Source organism: Jaculus jaculus, chromosome 9, assembly GCF_020740685.1.
Source record: "Jaculus jaculus isolate mJacJac1 chromosome 9, mJacJac1.mat.Y.cur, whole genome shotgun sequence".
Taxonomy (NCBI): Eukaryota; Metazoa; Chordata; class Mammalia; order Rodentia; family Dipodidae; genus Jaculus; species Jaculus jaculus.
In genome coordinates, this window is record NC_059110.1 from 81,181,740 (window position 1) to 81,200,139 (window position 18,400).

Consider the following 18,400-nt stretch of genomic DNA (forward strand, 5'->3'; position numbering starts at 1 on the left):
CATTGAGGAAGAGGGGATGGAAATATTATAAGAGCCACAGAGTGAATAGGAATACCCTGAGACATGGTCCCCAGTCCCCCACCCCACAGGGACTGACTGAGGCCTTTCATGCCCCATAGTGAATACCATAACAGCACTGAGGAGAGCCTCAAGGGTAATGGGAGCCAGGGTAAGGAGATAAAAGAGTATAACCTGTTATATTTTATATAAAATAAATTTTAATAATAAGGACTAGAGAGATTGCTCAGTGGTTAAGGTGTTTGCCTGTGAAAACTAAGGACCTAGGTTAGATTCCCCAGTACCCACATGCACAAGGTGGCACATGTGTCTAGAGTTCTTTGCAGTGTCTAGAGCCCCTGGCATGCCCATTTTCTTTCTCTCTCTCTCTTTGTATTTATCTCCTTCCCTCTCTCTTTCAAATAAATTTTTAAAAATAAAATGTTAACAAGAAATTTAATAATAATTGAGCAAACCAGGCATTTATTGGTGGCTCCCACCTATAATCCTAGCTCTCAAGAAGTTGAAGTCCTAGAATTTCCACAAGTTTGAGGTCAACCTGAGCTACATAGTGAGTTCCACACCAGCCTGGATTACAGTTTGGAAACCTTCTACAAACAAACAAACAAATGGGTGAATAAAATGTGTTACAAATTAGCAGCATAACTTAGTGGTTGAGTCTTTACCTAGCATGCATGAGTTCCAGGTCAGCCTGGGCTACAGTGAGACCCTACCTCATAAAATCCAACAAAAAAATCTGCAGTCAATGTGGATGAGAACTAACTTCTGGGTGTCCAATAAGGTTACACAACTGAAAAAAACTGAGTAGGAGCCTTTACAGCATCAGTACCAGCAGAGTTACCCTGTCAAATCCACACTCCCTCCTGATGTTTCCATGTTCATTAAACAGTCAGATATTTTTAGGTAATCAACATAACTCGGGTCCCCAAATACCCTTTTTTTAAACTTTTTGTTGAAAATATGTATATGCACATATAGGCAGTATACCATGATCATAACTCCCTCCTGCCACCCTTCCCTTTCCCCCTCCTGGAATTCCCCCTCCACTGAATCCCTTCTTTCCAACTCGTCTTTCTTCTATTTCCATCTTTCATAAGCAGGAACCCATAGCAGATGCCAACTAGAAATCTGCTCACAAAGCCCCTTTAGCTGTCTCCATCACCACTGGGTCACATGTTCCACAGCCAGCTACAGTTGGTTACAGTAAAAGGTGATCACCTGACTTCCTGGGCCAGATTCTCTGCGGGGAGACTGCCTAACAGAACCAAATTCTGGCCAAGCACTTAATGCAGGAGATGTGGACTTGTGTGTTAAAGGAAAGCTCTCTGGCTAGAGTGAGACCCTACCTTGGGGGAAAAAAAAAAAAAAACAAAACAGAAAGAATGAAAGAGAAAGAGAAAAGCTTTCCAGGCAGCAGCTGCTTGCAGATCGTTGCTGCTAACCTGCCTGCTTTTCTGAGTTACAACTCAAAGAGCATATTTTTTTTTTACTCCTTCTTGGGATACTGACCAAAATCCTAAGCATGCTGGTTGGGACACACTGGGATTTCTCACTGCTTTTTCAATAAAATCTTCCAGGCTTACTTTTAAAAAGAAGGGGAGGGAGAAGACAGGAGAAGACAAGAGAGGAGAGGGGAAACAAAAGTAAAGCTAACCAAAGACACTGAGAAAGCTGGTTTGTTAGCTGATGGGACCCTCTCAGAAGAGAAAACCACATGGTAACTTGAGTAGGAAGATGGCTCAACTAAAGGAGCTTGCCTGCCAGCTGGGGTTCAATTCCCAAGCCATCCACATAAGCTGGATGCAAAAAGTGGTGCAAGTAACCAGTGTTTGCAGTGGCAAAAGGCCCTAGCGTACCCATATACACACACAGAGAGAGACAGAGCCAAAGAAAAATGGCACACTTAAGATCATACTTATTGGGGCATGTAAGCCATTATCTTGACTTACTTAAGTGATTAATGTTGCTGGTTGTTAAAATGTGAAATGTAGTCACTATTGACCTTGTAAATCTCTTCTAGAGATGAAAAAATATTTTAAGTTATTGTAAATAAAGATGTACAAAATTCAAAAAAAAAAAAGAGAAGGAAGCAAGGAAGGAGGGAGGGAGGGATGAGAAAGAAAAACAGGAAGGAGGGAAGAACGGAGGGAGAAAATTCCTGGGCTGGGAAGGTGTCTCAGCAGCTAACGGGGCTTGCTTGGAAAGCTTGATTGGTTCAATTCCCCAGCTACTCATGCACAGCCCATACAAGTCGGGCTGGCAATTGTAGCAGCTAGAGACTCTGTCTCAGAAAGTGGAGCACAGATATTTGGAGACTGTCCCCTAGGACTTATGTGCCTGTACAAATAAATAAATAATTTTTAAATGTGGCTTCATTAATAAAAGTATTAACTACAACAGGGGATTGGAGTAAAATGTATTAAGTAAAGAGAATAAGAAACAGCCATTACCCCTAGAGTGAGAGAGTTCCCAAGGAAAAGTTATTCCCAATCAGGCCTAAGTCGGAGAGCTCTGGCTGGCCTTAGGTCAATGATAGGTAAGTCATCATGGTTCTCATACCAATAGCACTTACTGGAAACACACTGTTCCCAGGGAGGAGTCTCACTGGAGACATGCCACTATAAGGCCACTGAGAAAGTGGAGACAAGAAGGGGGGTTGGAGAAGACGCCGCTGGCCAGAGGGTGCTGCTGGTTGCCCTGTGTGCAGGAGTGCGGTGCTGGAGAGGGAGCCCGGGCCTCAAGAAGCCAGGAGTGCTACTGGAGCTGCCAGAGAGCGTAAGGGAACAGGGAAGGGATCCCTTTCTTCTGCAGGGCCTAACACCCAGCCACCAAGGGAACCTTGAAAGTGTCCAGACAGGTTCAGAGTCTAGCCCATAAAAGGAATATTTATCACTGACACATAGCTAGGCTTAGGAAATCAAATAAAGCTAATAATATATAATTACGTATATTTTATATTACACAATAAAATTTTTAGCCAAACCAGCAACCCAGTAGAAACAAGGTGGAGGAAGAAAGAGGGAGGAAAAAAGGAGAGACTGAAAGCAGAGGTGAGCAACAGGCAAGAGGGAGAGCTGGCCACTTCTGCTGTCCTTTGTGTGGCCAGCTGGACCGTTGTCCTTGATTCTCTTACATCTTAATAAATGCCCCTTTGGAGGCTTAAACTAGTTTGAGCTAGTTCTGAGTCCTACATCAGAGTCACCTTATTCAATGCTGTCAATAATGAAGTTCCAGGATTAAAATCTTAAGTAACAACTTTTTTATTATTTATTTATTTATTTGAGAGAGACAGAGAGAAAGAGGCAGAGAGAAAGAAAGAATGGGCATGCCAGGGCCTCCAGCCACTGCAAACAAACACCAGATGAGTGTGCCCTTTGTGCATCTGGCTAACATGGATCTTGGGTAATCGAGCCTTGAACCAGGGTTCTTAACACTTCACAAGCAAGCGCTTAACCGCTAAGCAATCTCTCCAGCCCCTTAAGTAACAATTTTTATTGTTGCTTAGTCCTCATAATAGCTTACAGTTGTTTATATCTGCTAGGTTTTTTTAAACTCTTCCTTAGTGGAAAATTCTATAATTAAAAAAGTTCAAATTCATTTTGCATGGTATTCACTATTGTACTTCAGGGTGCAGCTGAATGTCACCTGGAACTCATAGTCCATACATTGGAATTTTTCTCAGACTCCCTATTGGTGTCAAATTCTCTTAAAATCCAGCAAGTGGTTATTTTAGAACAAGCCCATGAGGACTCTTGTTAGACATGTGTATGCACATACATATGTACTTATGTAATGTCTTATGGGCCCTTTACATTCATCTGATCCAACCACCCCAGCAAACCTTCTGCCATTTTCCCACACTGTGCCTGTACCACTCCTGAGGCAGACTCACCGGTTGTTCATGTGTTTGTCTCCTTGTGGAGCTGACGATGGTGCAGCTTGTCCTTATTAGCTTTCTTAAATTGGGCTGTTTTGTGTTATTTCCACTTGATGGAGCCCATTCATCACTCGTCTTTAGTCTGTCTGTTGGAGTCGCTCGTTGCCTCTGACATCATTAGCTCACTCACGACCATCAGCTCACTCCAGCAAGCGTTCCGTTCTGAGGCGGCTAGTAGGGTTCCACAGCCCCACATCACACCTTACTTCTGATCATTGGTTTTTAGGTTTAGAGAAAGAGGCCCTAGCTGCATGTGCATTTTAATTGAATTTTCAGTACTTTCAGTTCTAATTTCTCTTCCTGCCAAATTCTTTTCATCTACTTCTGCATGATGCTGATCTTTTCATCCTGTGTCTTCTATTCTAGGATGCCCTTGTCATCCTTGCAGCCTATAATCCATTTTCATATCAAATTACTCCTTCATAGTTCATGGATATTTCTCTATGCTATTCTTGCTAGTAATTCCCTTTCCTTTCCTTTTTTGTCCCACAAAGTCTGTGTTTTGTGGGACATATTTTTCCACATGTGTGGTAATTATGAAAATAATCACCTTAGTTAGGGGACAGGCTTCTATCTCTCCTAGCACTCTCACTGGGCCTGAGGCTACTATAGGGAAGTAGATTTAAATAGAGACCATAACAGACTATAGTATATGTTCTCGTGTTTATTTGAAAATGCAGGTTCATGTGCCTTGCACAGAACAATTGAATTGTAATATCCTGAGCAGTGCCTAGAATCTACATTGGGGGCGGGGGTCGAGGTAGGGCCTTGCTGTAGCCCAGGCTAACCTGGAATTCACTATGGAGGCTCAGGGTGGCTTCGAACTCACAGCGATCCTTCTACCTCGGCCTCCTAAGTGCATGGATTAAGGGCGTGCGCCACCATGCCCAGCCTGGAATCTGCATTTTTTTTTAATTAAATTTATTTATTTGAGAGCGACAGACACAGAGAGAAAGACAGATAGAGGGAGAGAGAGAGAATGGGCGTGCCAGGGCTTCCAGCCTCTGCAAACGAACTCCAGACGCATGCGCCCCCTTGTGCATCTGGCTAACGTGGGTCCTGGGGAACCGAGCCTCGAACTGGGGTCCTTAGGCTTCACAGGCAAGCGCTTAACCGCTAAGCCATCTCTCCAGCCCATGGAATCTGCATTTTTAACAGTATCTCCAGGTAATTTTCATGCTGGAGGTTTTCCTGAGTGGTGCTTATGCAGGGAACTCCATCTGTTGTGAGAACAGATGGGGCTGCTCTAAAGTTGGAGTCGTCTATAAGGTTTCTGAAGAACTCTGATGCTTCAGACACCACCTCTGCCAGACATAGAGACAGAAAGCCCCCTCTCCTGGATCAAAATAGATACCATAACTATGTCTCAGTGCCTCTGGAACTTAGCTCTAGGCTGCATGGACACAGGAGAGTACATTGCACCATTAAATGACAAGGGAAGGCGATGAATGGACCATAACAATGACCCACCACATCCACACTTCAAAGTCACAGAACCATTGGGGTCACTGGAAATAAGCAGTCACAACAGATGTGCAGAAAGGCACTATTGCATCAGAACTAGCAATAAACCAGAAGCCCTCCCCCGGGTAACATAACAGTACTGAATGAATGAAAGTAAAGATACACTTGACGTGGCTGGTGGCCGGCTGACTGGACTAAAGAACACCCACATTGCTGATAAAACATTTTGGGTGTGCCTGTGAGGTACACCCAAAGAGATTAGCATTTGAATCAGCAACATGAGTAAAGACCACCTGAACCAATGCAAGTGGGAATCAGAGAGTCCATGGAGGACCTCAGGGAACGAGGTGGAGGAGGGGCAAAGATGCTCTCTGCTGGAGCTATGTGACGCCCATCTTCTCCTGCTCTTGGACATCAGCTCTCTTGGTTCTCAGGACTGAATTTCTCCTAGCAGCCTACCAGGCCCTGGGTGTGGGGTTTGAACTACACCGAAGCCAAACGTCACCCAGTGACTACATGTAGCACAGGTGTAATTGTTAGCTCATCCTTAGGATATGCAGGACTCCTCCAGTGGACAACTTGGCCTACAGGATTCCCCAATGATGTTGATGGGCTCCTGTTACTGCCAAATGTGCTGCCACATCAGTCACCTCTGCCATGCTTTCCTTCTTTCATGTCTCCCTTCAGGAAGGGTCACACATTTTATGGTGGTTTGATTCAAGTGCCCCCATAAACTTATGTGTTCTACATGCTAGGTCCCCAGCTGGTGGCAATTTGGGAACTGGAGCTTCTTGGACGTGATGTATTGTTGGGACAGGTTTATGGATGTTATAGCCAGCTTCCCCTTGCCAGTGTTTGACACACTGTCCTGTTGCTGTTGTCTACCTGATGTTGGCCAGGAGGTGATGTCCACCCTCTGCTCATGCCATTGTTTTCCCCTTCCATCACAGAGCTTCCTCTCAAGTCTGTAAACCAAAATAGACCCTTTCTTTGCCAGGCATGATGGCACACGCCTTTAATCCCAGCACTCAGGAGGCAGAGGTAGGAAGATTGCTGTGAATTCAAGGTCACCCTGAGACTCCATAGTGAATTCCAGGTCAGCCTGGGCTAGAGTGACACCGTACCTTGAAACACCAAATAAATAAACCCTTTCCTCCCACAAGCTGCTCTTGATTAGGTGTGTTCTGCCAACAACAGGAAACTAATTGCAAAACCCTTCTATCATGGGGGAGTTTGCCAGTTCCCTCCCCACTCAGCCTCAAAGGCTCTAGCCCTCCTAAATGCATCATTTATGGACTAGTGTCTGCACAGGATGACAAGGTATTGGTAGGAGGTCAAACCATCCCTTAGCAAAGAAACACTGTACCCGTCACAGTTAAAGTGAGGGGGCTGGGGAGATGGCTTAGTCAGGAAAGTGCTTGCTGGGCAAGCATGAGGACCTGAGTTTGGATTCCAACACCTACATTAAAGCTGAGTATCATAGTGCACACCTGTAATCCCACAGCTCAGGAGGCAGAGATAGGAGGATCCCAGGGCATGCTGGCCAGCTAGACTAGCTAAACCACTGAGCTCTGGGTTCAATGACAGAGTCTCTGTCTCACAAATCAAGGTGGAGAGTGACTGAGAAGACACCCAATATTCACCTGTGGCTTCCACATGCACAGCACATGTGTGTGGAAACCCAAACACACATGTGCATCTACACACATCTGATTTCTTTTAAAGAAGTAGAAACTACTTTTTTAAAGTTATGGTTAGATGGATGGATGACTTTTCTAATTCTTTTAAATACTCTTCAAGCCAAAGTAGCACTGGGTGGGGCCCACAGCACACGTGATACACTGAGGCAGCTGGGAGATGTCTGAAGCGTGCCCTGTGTTTGCGGGCATTCCTCTGCAGCACGGGCCTGCCAGCTCACAATGTCCATGAGCTGAAAGGTGATGGCATTCCAGGCAAAAACGTCTGAACACTGATGGACACAAAATATGTTATTTTATTGTCAATTTCTGCAAAGACACATTTAAGCAACAAAATATACATTTGTCAACCTTTTAGAATTTGTTTTATACATTAACAAATACAATATGCTACCATAGCAATAAATTAAATGTACACTATTTACATGACATAGGCAATCAGGATCTACAAATCGCTTCCTCACTAAGAGGAAGGAAAGAAAAATCATCGTCACAGGGGAAGGGTCATTTCCAAGCTACATGTCTTAGGTTCTACCACACAGGCATCTCTTCACGAGGAGACATCAGCACTCCCCGAGCTGGAGGGTCAAAGGGTGACACCCACGACGAGGGAGAGTTGGCACAAGTGCTAAGGAGCGGGAAGGGGGATTTCACCCTTCCAAGCAGAAATGTCACAAAACCAAAGACAATGGCAATTGAATTCGAGTCTTCCAGCCAAATATCCTCTCCTCAGGGCTGGTAAGGCCCAGGCCAGAGCCACTGCCTAGAAGCCTCTCATGAGACAGGGCTCTGCTACCCTTTGGCCCTGGCCAGGTTTGTCTTATTCCTCCCAAGTGGGCACACAGACCAGCTGGAAGGAGAGGGACATGACAGTGGAGTGGGCAAGGGGCTCATGGTGAAAGACACCAGCCACTGGTAGAAGAATGCCTCAGAGGCCCCCTTCCAGGCTCAGGGACAGCCTTGCTAACTGCACCCCCGCCTGAGGAAAGCAGTAGCTGAAGGCTGGAGGAGGAACCTGGGTTCAGAGCATGACTGACGGCCTGGTCCCGGCCCACCCAGGAGCTGAGACCTACTTGATTCCTGACCACATTCCCCACAACAGTGCTGTCTTTACAGACTAAGAAACAAATGACCAAAGGTAGTGTTTGAATTGGCACCTTAAAGGGTGATGGTAAGAAAATGAAGTGTGTCCTGTCTTACCGCTTGAGACTGGGTTTTTATTAACTTCTATTTTAAGAACTGGAGAGGCTGGGGTACAGCTGAGCAGTGGCAGAACACTTGCTTAGCATGAGCGAGGCCCTGGGTTCACCCCCATCACCACAAAAAGCGAGGGGGAAGAGAAGATAATCTGTGAGAAAAGAAGTTTCCTTTCACTACTTTCTGTCTTAATTTAGAACACAGAAGCCTGGGGTAGCTGCATTCTTGCCCAGGCCCCAGCCCATTCCAGACTGAACTGAGGCCACTGAGGAACATTTGGCTGGAATCCCTCTCCTGCCATTTTCTCTGCTCAAGCTGCACCCCAAGCCCCCAGGCCCTCACTGACCAAGATTCCTTCTGATGAAAAACGGCACAGGCTGAGGCCCTGCCAGCACCTGCCACCCTTGGTACCTCCCCGAGGGTGGGGCCCCCAGTCAACCTGTTCCCCCACAATCCAGGCCCAGGAATGCACCCTCTTCCTCCATCAGCAGTACAGTACAGTAGGTACAAAGGAAAGGCATCAAGCTGTGGACTCTAGAAACAGCGTGGCCACTAGGGTGGCTGTGTGGCGTCAGGCACATTGCATGATGTGCTAAAAGGGACCATGAGATTTGAGTAACCAGAGGCTGCCATAAAGCTGAACCAGGGACAGTTTCCAAAAAAGACCACTTGACATTCATTGGCACAGACATAAACTGCTAGGACCTTCTATATTGAGCATCTCTGCATCTGTTTTTAAGCATCAGCAGAGCTGGCAGCATCAGGGTGCCCTACAGCCTTGCAAAGTACGGTTCCTTCAGTCGGTCAAATAGTGCCCAGAGCCAGAGATGTGACCAAGTGGGCACCATGGAAGTGCCCTAAATAGCAACAAGGGCATGATGCACACAACACCAGCTATAGAGCTGAGGGGGGCTTCAGAAAGTCCGAGCGCCAAAGACTGGGTACAGCCATGAAAGGAAAGACATTTTGGATCACAGAGTGGGGAAAACAGCCACCCAGAACCCTGAGCTACTGCCCATGGCCCAAAGGACTGGGCCCACCTTTGTTCTCCTCCACCCTCCTAGCTCAGAACCTGTGGTGGGCTGTCAATGCCCACCCTGGAAGCCGTAGAATGCACTTGCTAGACAGGCAGGGTGAAAGATCAGATCTTGCCTAGCACACCACAACAGCAAACCAAAGATGGAGATCACACCCCAGCTCCGTGCCTCTCAGTTCATCTGAACACAGCTATCCTTCCTATCCACTGGCCCAGAGACGGGGCAAACCCCATCCAGGAGGCAGAGCTGTAGAAGTATCCAGAGCAGTGGGGGAAGGGGGTATGAGGTTCCCAAATATGACAGCATGGGAACAGCCTCGACGCTCCAGAGGACTCCAGGTCACAACGCAACAGAACACAACCACAAAGCAACTGTCAACTTGAGCTACCAAGAGAGGGGAGCCAGAACCCTGCCATAGTTTTCAAAGAAAACACAGTTTGACCTTTCAAGTTCTTTCAGAAAGCCACCCACAGAATGCTGCCAGAATCCGTGGGCCTCCTTCCGGCAGTGGGCGCCGCTACACTGACTTTTAATAAAAGCCAAACAGATATTCTGTTGACCTTCTAATGAGAACAAATTTTACCAGATAGTACTCTGTAAGCACGTTTCTCAAATGGGGGTAGGGAAGAAGGCCCCATCCCCTGGCTGCAAATAGAACCCAACAAGTGAGTGGAGAACAAAGGACACAGATTTTGTTCAGATGGTAAAAGAAATAGGGAAAGAGTTACAATATCAGTCCAAAACACTGTGTCATATTTCTGTGCTTTGGCATGGGAATAGGTCCCTATACAGATAAAGCATTCAGAAATCTTGCCGTCTGCTCATTAAGGCAGCAGCCTGGCCACGGTCACCACAGCAGCCCCATGCCAAGGCCCACGTGCACTGAAAGCTGCAGGACCTTCGAGGGTGTCCTGTGCAGGGCGCTCCACCCTGCACATGGCAGCAGAAACACCCTACAGACATGGGCGGGGAAGAAGCCAGAAGGGCGGCTCCTCAGGATGAGCTGCCCCAGGTGGCAGTGTGCAGGGACTCAAGCACAGCCACGTGGGTTAGGCTTGCAAGAGACTTATAGATGTACAACAGCCTAAAGACCAGGAAAGAGGGGCAAGACTGGGGGACAGCCTGGGACATGGTCTAAGGGCACAGTGACTAGAAGCAGGCCCCAGCAGTACAGGGCTCCTTGAAGATGCAAGGGACATAAACTGTGAAAGGATATTACATTTTGTCCCCATAAACCCCCACTCATTGGCCTGCTGAGAACCTGCCAAGTGACCCTCCACTGCACCTGTCCCCTCTTACCTAAAGGATGGGTTGGACTAACTGTCATTCTTAAAACTCCACAACAGTGCAGGACCGGATCCCAGACAAGCCCCTGAATCCTGAGTTAACTCAGCCAACAAAAGCCCTCACGTAGGTCCTTTGCTCTCCCTGAACTCTTTGTAATCCTGGCTTCACACCCCTTCATGGAAAAAATATCCACTCAGAGGGAAAGACTGCCCAGGGCTTCTCCCACAGCAAGGGTAGTTAGGAACCTGTGTGAAATTAGGACAAAAGATGCTGAGTACAGTCTAAGAAGTTAAGCAGCCAGGCTCAGACATGCCCAGCCAGACCCCGAGCTTCCACCAGCCTGAGCCCCATCAAGAGACCCTATTAGCAGAGACAGAGCCCCCATGCCAGGGGTCAGAAGTGCTTATCACTGAAGCAGAGAAACATTTTGGAGCTCCAGAGGTATAGGGCAATGGAGCCAGTTTTTATCAGGTGAGACCTGAAGACTCTGGGAATCTCAGCCCTAGGAAAAGCAGCCCTCCCATCACCAGAATATGTCTGAATGATGACAACACTTCTGTCAAGTCTAGGAAGGCACTGCACTGTGACCCACAGAACACAGAACCTGCCACACATTCTGCTTTCACCTCTGCTGCCCATCTCATCACACCCCTCCACTTCTGGGACAAATTCCCAGGTTCTAGATGAGCTCCATCCCCCCCCCAAAGATTTCCCCTTGTCCAGATTTTTTCTTGAGACAAAACAGAAGGCAGGTGCTCCTGACCGATGTCACTTCAGGAGGTCAGGAGCAATGGCACCTCTGGGCATGAGATCTCTTGTCGAGATGGGGAAGTGCTTGTGGGGTCTGTTGTTGAAGGAGCCAGCAGAGCTGTGGCCGGGTTGAGACACGGACAGACAGCTGGTCTGCTAGACAGGTGGCCAGTAAGACAGCAGGCCTGTAATGGTCAGAGTAGTGGATGGCACCCCCAAACAGCTGGAATAGGAGCCTTCTTCAGGACAGAATCAGGACTTCCCTGAAGGAGAGACGAAAGGAGACAGCGAGTGAGCACTGGAGGAAGGGAAGGAGGGAGGGAGGGCAAATGCTGACAGTGTGGCTCCAAGGAGTCAGGGCGGAGAACACACCTGCCCATGGCTATACTCAGGACAAAGAGGGTGTCAAATACAAGGATGCCAACTTCAGCCCCAGAAGTCGGGTATGACCACAGTGCTGTGAACAGAAGCATCTGAAGCCATCACAGATGGCTCTTTTTTCTCTTTTGTTTATTTCATGAGCAAATGGAACATGAAATGGGCCCCACTGTACCCTTTCTCTTGTGTCACTCATACTCCTGGAATCCTCAGGTGGGTAGAAGGTGGAGGTCCCAATAGGTCTCTGGTGACTTCACTAGCTGTGAAAAGGCCTCCCTGGGGCTGTCCCTCACGGTATCCCTTCACAATGTCCCTTACAACATTCGCTAGATAAGAGCATCTTGTGGAATGTAGGGAGGATACACTCCAAGCTGGAGCCTTTATCAGATACAAAGCAGGCCAGGCTTCCGGCAAACAGAGAATGAAGGGATGAACTAAGGAATTCCTCCTTCCAGGGAAGGAAGTGGGCTCTGGGTGACCACCCCTTCTGTGTATGGGAACTAGTTCTATCCAGTATGTGGGTCTGCCTTAATCCCACTGTGCAACTCTACCCCAAACCTCCTCAGCCCCTCTCCCTGCCCCTTGCAGACACCATTATCAAGGATTCAGGGAGGCTACTATATGACTTCCCCAGCTGACAACGTCTCTCTGGCCATTCTCCAGTTATAAGGCATGAGCACCCTGACCTTAGGAGAACAGTCCCACTCATGGCCACTGAAGGACGCTCACTCACTCACTTACCTTGGACTGGGGAAGGGCTCTTCTTTCACATTAGTGACCCTGTACAAGAAACATCCGTAGAAGAATTTTTTAAAACCAGACTGTTAACTCCCCCTCTGCCTGCAGCTTCTATACATTTGGCCCTCAGCAATCTGGTCTCAAGAAGAGACTTGGGTCCCAGCCACATCAAAACTTACTTCTGCCAGATGCACCAAGCGGCACATGCATCTGGAGTTCGTTTCCAGCAGCTGGAGGTCTTGGTGCACCCATTCTTTCTTTCTCTATCTGACTCTCTTCCTCAAATAAGTAAATAAATAAATAATATTTTGGGGAGCGGAAGAGAGATGGCTTAGAGGTTACTCATTTGCCTGTAAAGTCAAAGGATCCCAGTTTGACTCTCCAGGACCCATGTAAGTCAGATGCACAAGGGGCACATACATTTGGAGTTCATTTACAGTGGCTGGAGGTCCTAGCATGCCCATTCACACTCTCTCTCTCAAATAAATAAATAAAATATTTTTAAAAACTCACTTCTGGGTAACAATGCACCATAGGTACAGCTCTAATACAGAAGGGGTATGTGGCAAAGGTGGCTGGGTGGCTGGTGCCTGCACCACTGGGGACAGACAGCATCTTGCCTAGGTCGGACCAGAGCATTCCTTCAGCCCCTTCCTCAGAGACCCTCATGCAATGTCTCAGATGCACTCTCCATCAGGCCATAGGAAAGAAGACTAGCTTTGGAGGGTCCTGGAATGTTGGCTACTGGGCTCATGGGGCTGGTCCTCAACTGTCCCCACAGAATCCTTACCGCACTGGAGCTGGCATGGCTGAGCTTATCAAAGCGGAATTTCAGGTTTGACCGCGGGGAGTTTCTGCTCTTGGCATCTAAGAAAAGAAAAAGGAGTGGAGCTGCAGGATCGTTCTAATAGGGATTTGAAGGGGAAGGCAAAGGAAAAGGGTCCCCAGCTCTCCTCAAGGCATGCTCACTAAGCAGCAGCCAAACACCAGAACCAACACTCAAATTTTGAGAAATGTCTGGAGTCACTTGTTAAACACAGACCACTTTAAAAATTAAATTATAGGGCTGGAGAGATGGCTTAGTGGTTAAGCGCTTTCCTGTGAAGCCTAAGGACCCCAGTTCGAGGCTCGGTTCCCCAGGTCCCACGTTAGCCAGATGCACAAGGGGGCGCACGCGTCTGGAGTTCGTTTGCAGAGGCTGGAAGCCCTGGCGCGCCCATTCTCTCTCTCTCCCTCTATCTGTCTTTCTCTCTATGTCTGTTGCTCTCAAATAAATAAATAAAAAATTTAAAAAAAAATTATAGTGTCAGGTGTGGTACACTCCTTTAATGCCCAGCACATAGGAGGCTAGGGTAGGAGGATCACTGTGAGTTTGAGTCCAGCCTGGATTACAGTGAGTTCCAGGTCAGCCTGGACTGTACAGAGAGACCCTGCTTCAAAAAAAATTAATTACGTAAGATTAGAAGTTAACTGCTATATTCAATAAAGATAGTATTCAATATATACCATTTCCTCGTTGTTTTAACATTATCTGTACTCTTGCACCTATTGTATCCTTAGGTCAAAAATACCAGCAGGGAGGCAGAAGTAGAAGGGTCATTGTAAATTCAAGGCCAGCCTGAGATGACATAGTGAATTCTACACCAGCTTGGGCTGAAGTGAGACCCTACCTTTGAAAACAAAAACATTAAGAGGTTAATCAGCCACCATTCAGAACCTATAAATGACTCTAATTTGGGTCTCTGTACTGGGCTTTCTCCTCTTTCCATTCTGTTAATCTAATAAAATCTCTCTAAACCTTAAAAAATACACTAAAGGGCTCCAGAGATGGCTCAGCAGTTAATAACACTTCCTGTGGTACATGAGGCCTGAGAGGCCACTTAAGTTCAATCCCCAGGACCCACATAAACAGCTGGGCATGGCCACATACAACTGTAACCCTAGTGCTATGTGAAGTGGGGAGCAGAGACCAGAGAATCATCATGACACACTCTTCCCCCCCGCCCCATCTCTCTCACACACACACACACCAGCAAGCCTGGGGACCAATAAGAAACTCTGGCTTGGGCTAGAGAGATGGCTTTGCAGTTAAGGTGCTTGCCTGCAAAGCCAAAGGACCCAGGTTCAGTTCTCCAGGACCCATGTAAGCCTCTCTGCCTCTCTTTCTCTCTCAAATAAATGGAAGGAAGGGGATAAACAAACTCTGGCTCAAATAAGATCAGCAGAAGAGCAATCGAGTGGGACACCCAACTTTCCCTTCTGACCACTGAACATGAGCACATGCTGCCCCAGGAAAGTCCATGGGGTGCAGCATGGGCACATATACACGCATACACCACAGGTATATGCCACACCGCATTATACACACACACATTAAGGTGGTAAACCACGCAGCTCTTCTCAAATCCAAGTTCAGAGATGTCACAGTGGTACTTTGAGATCAGCTGTGATGTTGCAAGTCAGGAACTGGTTTGTAATGTTGAAATTAATACAGAAAATAATATTGTATCTTGAAAATGTGTTGTATCTACAGCCATTACAATGCAACTAGCAGCACAAAAACAGGGACTATTCTTCCAGCACTTGAACTACATTGGTTTGTCATCCTTAGCATTAAGCTGGCTATAGTCACAAAAGTTAGATCAAATAATAGTAAAATTGTTCTAGGCTGGAGAAATGACTCAACAGTTAAAGGCACTTTCTTGCAAAGCCCCACAGCCTGAGTTCAAAGTGAAAAAACAGTGTTCTGTGAGAATCAGTTGTACATGTGGGATTTTCAGTAAAGAATTGTGCTATTATATTATTATTTGTAAACTGCGTCCTTCAGATCTATCATATTGGTAAAAACACGTGTGTGTGCACAGAAACATGCATGCTACAAGGCCTTCTCTGAATGACTCAGCTAATCACTTTCTGAGCCCCAAATTTCATGAAATGACCAAAATCAGAGATTATGAGAAGACTTCTGAGATTCTGAGATTATGGAAGACTCCATCAAGCCTTCCCAGGCTATCTCTTGCCTCTTAACCTGCCTCTCCCCAAACTTGGTGGGGCAGCCAGCAGGAACAGCATAGTGCACATGGGACTAAGGGTAAAGACTACCCATTGCAGGGCTGGGGAGATGGCTCAGTGGTTAAAAGCACTTGCTTGCAAAGGCTGACAAGCAGGATTCAGTTCTCTAATACCCATGTAAATGTCAAATGAACAAGGTGACAAATGTGTCTGGAGTTAGTCTGCAGTGGCAGGAGTCCCTGGTGTGCCCATTCATTATTATTTTTTCTTCTTCCTCCTCCTCCTTCTCCTCCTTCTCCTCTTCTTCTTCTCCCTCTCTCTCTCTCTCCCCCTCTTCCTATCTCTTTGTATATAAATAAATAATATTTTTAAAGGAAAAGAAAATAAGCAGTCCATTGGATTAAATATGACCCTGGAGGACAGGGGTGTGCCGCCATAAGCACTGGGCAAGTTTCCATACCTATTACATGTTCCCTTCCTCCTTGGATGACCTTCAGCAAGCAGCAGATACTCCCTATGCCTCCCTTCACCTAAGCCCCGCCCTGGACAGCAGCCGTCTTATTTTGATATCCATTTGATGCCATGTAGGAGATAGTTTTGGTGACATAGTCTTCTATTCATTCCATCAATATGTAATCATATTTTTAAAATTTTTTTATTTATTTATTTGAGAGCGACAGACACAGAGAGAAAGATAGATAGAGGGAGAGAGAGAGAGAATGGGCGCGCCAGGGCTTCCAGCCTCTGCAAATGAACTCCAGACACGTGCGCCCCCTTGTGCATTTGGCTAACGTGGGACCTGGGGAACCGAGCCTCGAACCGGGGTCCTTAGGCTTCACAGGCAAGTGCTTAACCGCTAAGCCATCTCTCCAGCCCTGTAATCATATTTTTAATGTGTATGTCTATATAATTTTACAGATGAGGAAACCGTGGCTCAGAGAGGTGGTCTCATCAATGTCACAGCTGAGGTTTAGAACCCAACTCCAGAACTGCCCAACCACAGGCGGCTGAATGAGAGGAAGGCAAGAATTGCTCCATTAACTTGGAAGTCTACCACAAAGGGTTACTTGCTTTTGACTATAGTATCCCCTATATCATCTTCTATTTACTTCCTTTTGACATGGTTTAGCAACATCTCTACCAGTAGGAAGCCCCCACAACACAACTGTGAAAATAAAAACTCTCCAGAGATACCCCAAGAAGCAAGATTATTCCCAGATGAGAGCCACTGATCACACCATTGTTTTGCTGCAGTCACTTAACACACACTTGCAGCATAAGCTCATGAAATCTTCATACGACCAACCTATGAGGTCAAAGCTACCATTCCTTTCCTTTCATTTTTGGCCGAGAGAAACTGAGGCATGCATGGGAAGGCTCAGTAGTTCACCCAGTGTCACATCATGAGTGGCAGACCCAGCATTTAGAAGCAGCCTCCCAAGCCCTGTGCTTGCCCGGTGCTGTGCTGTCCTCTTCAGAGTGGGAGCAGGACTTCAGTTCCTAGGCACCCACAGTGCCCACTGGGTAAACAGCATCTACCACACAGAACTACTTAGATGGCCATGTGGCTGGACCCTCTCCTCCCCAGACAGGTACCTCTAACTCTGCCCAGCTTTGAGGATCCCAGAAACCAGAAAGGCCTAGATTGCTGCTCTCCCTGAGTCCCCTAAGACCAATCACAGTGAATTCTGCCTCGTAGCGTCCTTTCCTACCTGGCTTATCTCACTGTGTCCCTGCTAGCCAGGACCGATCCTTTCTACACTCAGCATGCAGCTGCCAAATGGTCTTTCCTTCCACAAGGTGGCGCGTCCCTACTTCAGAGTCCTCAATGGCTTTCACCACTGACAAGGACAATGCCAGGGTCCCTCACCAGGGTTTCCTGGCAGCCCACCTGTGGTCAGTGCAACCTCTCACCTCTCTCACACCTCATATGAGATGACTCTGCTGCACCAAACCCCATGCAGGTCCATAACACAGTCTCTCATTCCTCCTGCCTTCCATTCTGTTTCCCTCTTAGCCCTGTGTGATCAATCTACTGTGACAGAAGGGCCCCAAGTGGGGATGGGGCAGTGATGGGGCAACGCAACAGGTAAGCAAAGAATACTTGGCTTTCTACTCATACAATCCCAATTCCTCCACTGTGTAATCTCCATCAGATCATGGCTGTTTATGTGGGTGCAGGTCTACATGCTTGTGCAGCAAGAATTCTTAGCCACTAACCATCTCCCCAGCCCAGAAAATCTTTTTAAGATGGATGGGCAGAGAGTTATCAGAGCTGAAGGCCTTAGCATCTTGGAGAAGTGGAAGCTGGCCAGTTCGGTACACCTGGGGTGCATGGTCCATGGACAGTGGAAAAGGCACATCCCTGTCCTCCAAACTATACCATGTATGTCTGCACATGACACTGACCTGTGGGACTCCGGCTCATGATGATAGGGGTGGCAGCAGCTCCCAGGCCGGGGTTCTCGCTGCTTGGAGAGGGGCTATAGACGAACACCTCCTGCTTGAAGGGTGAAGTTGTGGATGGCTGGCTGCTCTGGGGAGAGAGACAGGGTGAGAGGTTGGGTGAACAAGACCAGTGTGCCCTCAGCAGCTCGCAGCAATCTGGGATGGCTCATGCAGGCCTAGAGCAGCCCCTGCCTCTTACCCAACTAGGGCCTGCTCTTCCAGTCCTGGCTGCAGCCTCTACCTCTCCAGAAAGGGCATCTGGGCCTTCCCCTCCCGAGCCAGTGTGCCCCTGAGCAGTGATGCCATCCAGTCTGACCCTATCCTCCTTCTCCTACTGCTGTTATACAGTCTGAGAGACCCCACCACCCATGGCACTATTTGAAAGCATAGAGTGTGAGCAGCTATGCCCCAGAATGCCACCTCCAGGTGGGGCAGGA

General features: G+C 47.4%; 1 protein-coding gene across 6 annotated transcripts in view; it reads right to left on the reverse strand.

Moving 5' to 3' along the window:
* Window positions 1–7,394: 7,394 nt before the first annotated feature.
* The window catches only part of Rap1gap2 (RAP1 GTPase activating protein 2), a 277,672-nt gene continuing 266,666 nt past the window's right edge, over window positions 7,395–18,400 (reverse strand). For 5 of the 6 annotated variants that reach the window (XM_045158300.1, XM_004667836.2, XM_045158299.1 and 2 more), the window contains 4 exons: window positions 17,925–18,051; window positions 13,294–13,370; window positions 12,507–12,545; window positions 7,395–11,650 (listed from right to left, as the gene is read on the reverse strand). In XM_045158300.1, coding sequence (XP_045014235.1) covers window positions 12,537–12,545; window positions 13,294–13,370; window positions 17,925–18,051 — 213 coding nt within the window. In that variant the 3' untranslated portion in view covers window positions 7,395–11,650; window positions 12,507–12,536. Of the gene's footprint in view, window positions 11,651–12,506; window positions 12,546–13,293; window positions 13,371–17,924; window positions 18,052–18,400 lie in introns of those variants that run through there. The other variant, XR_006638906.1, reaches the window with a different exon arrangement.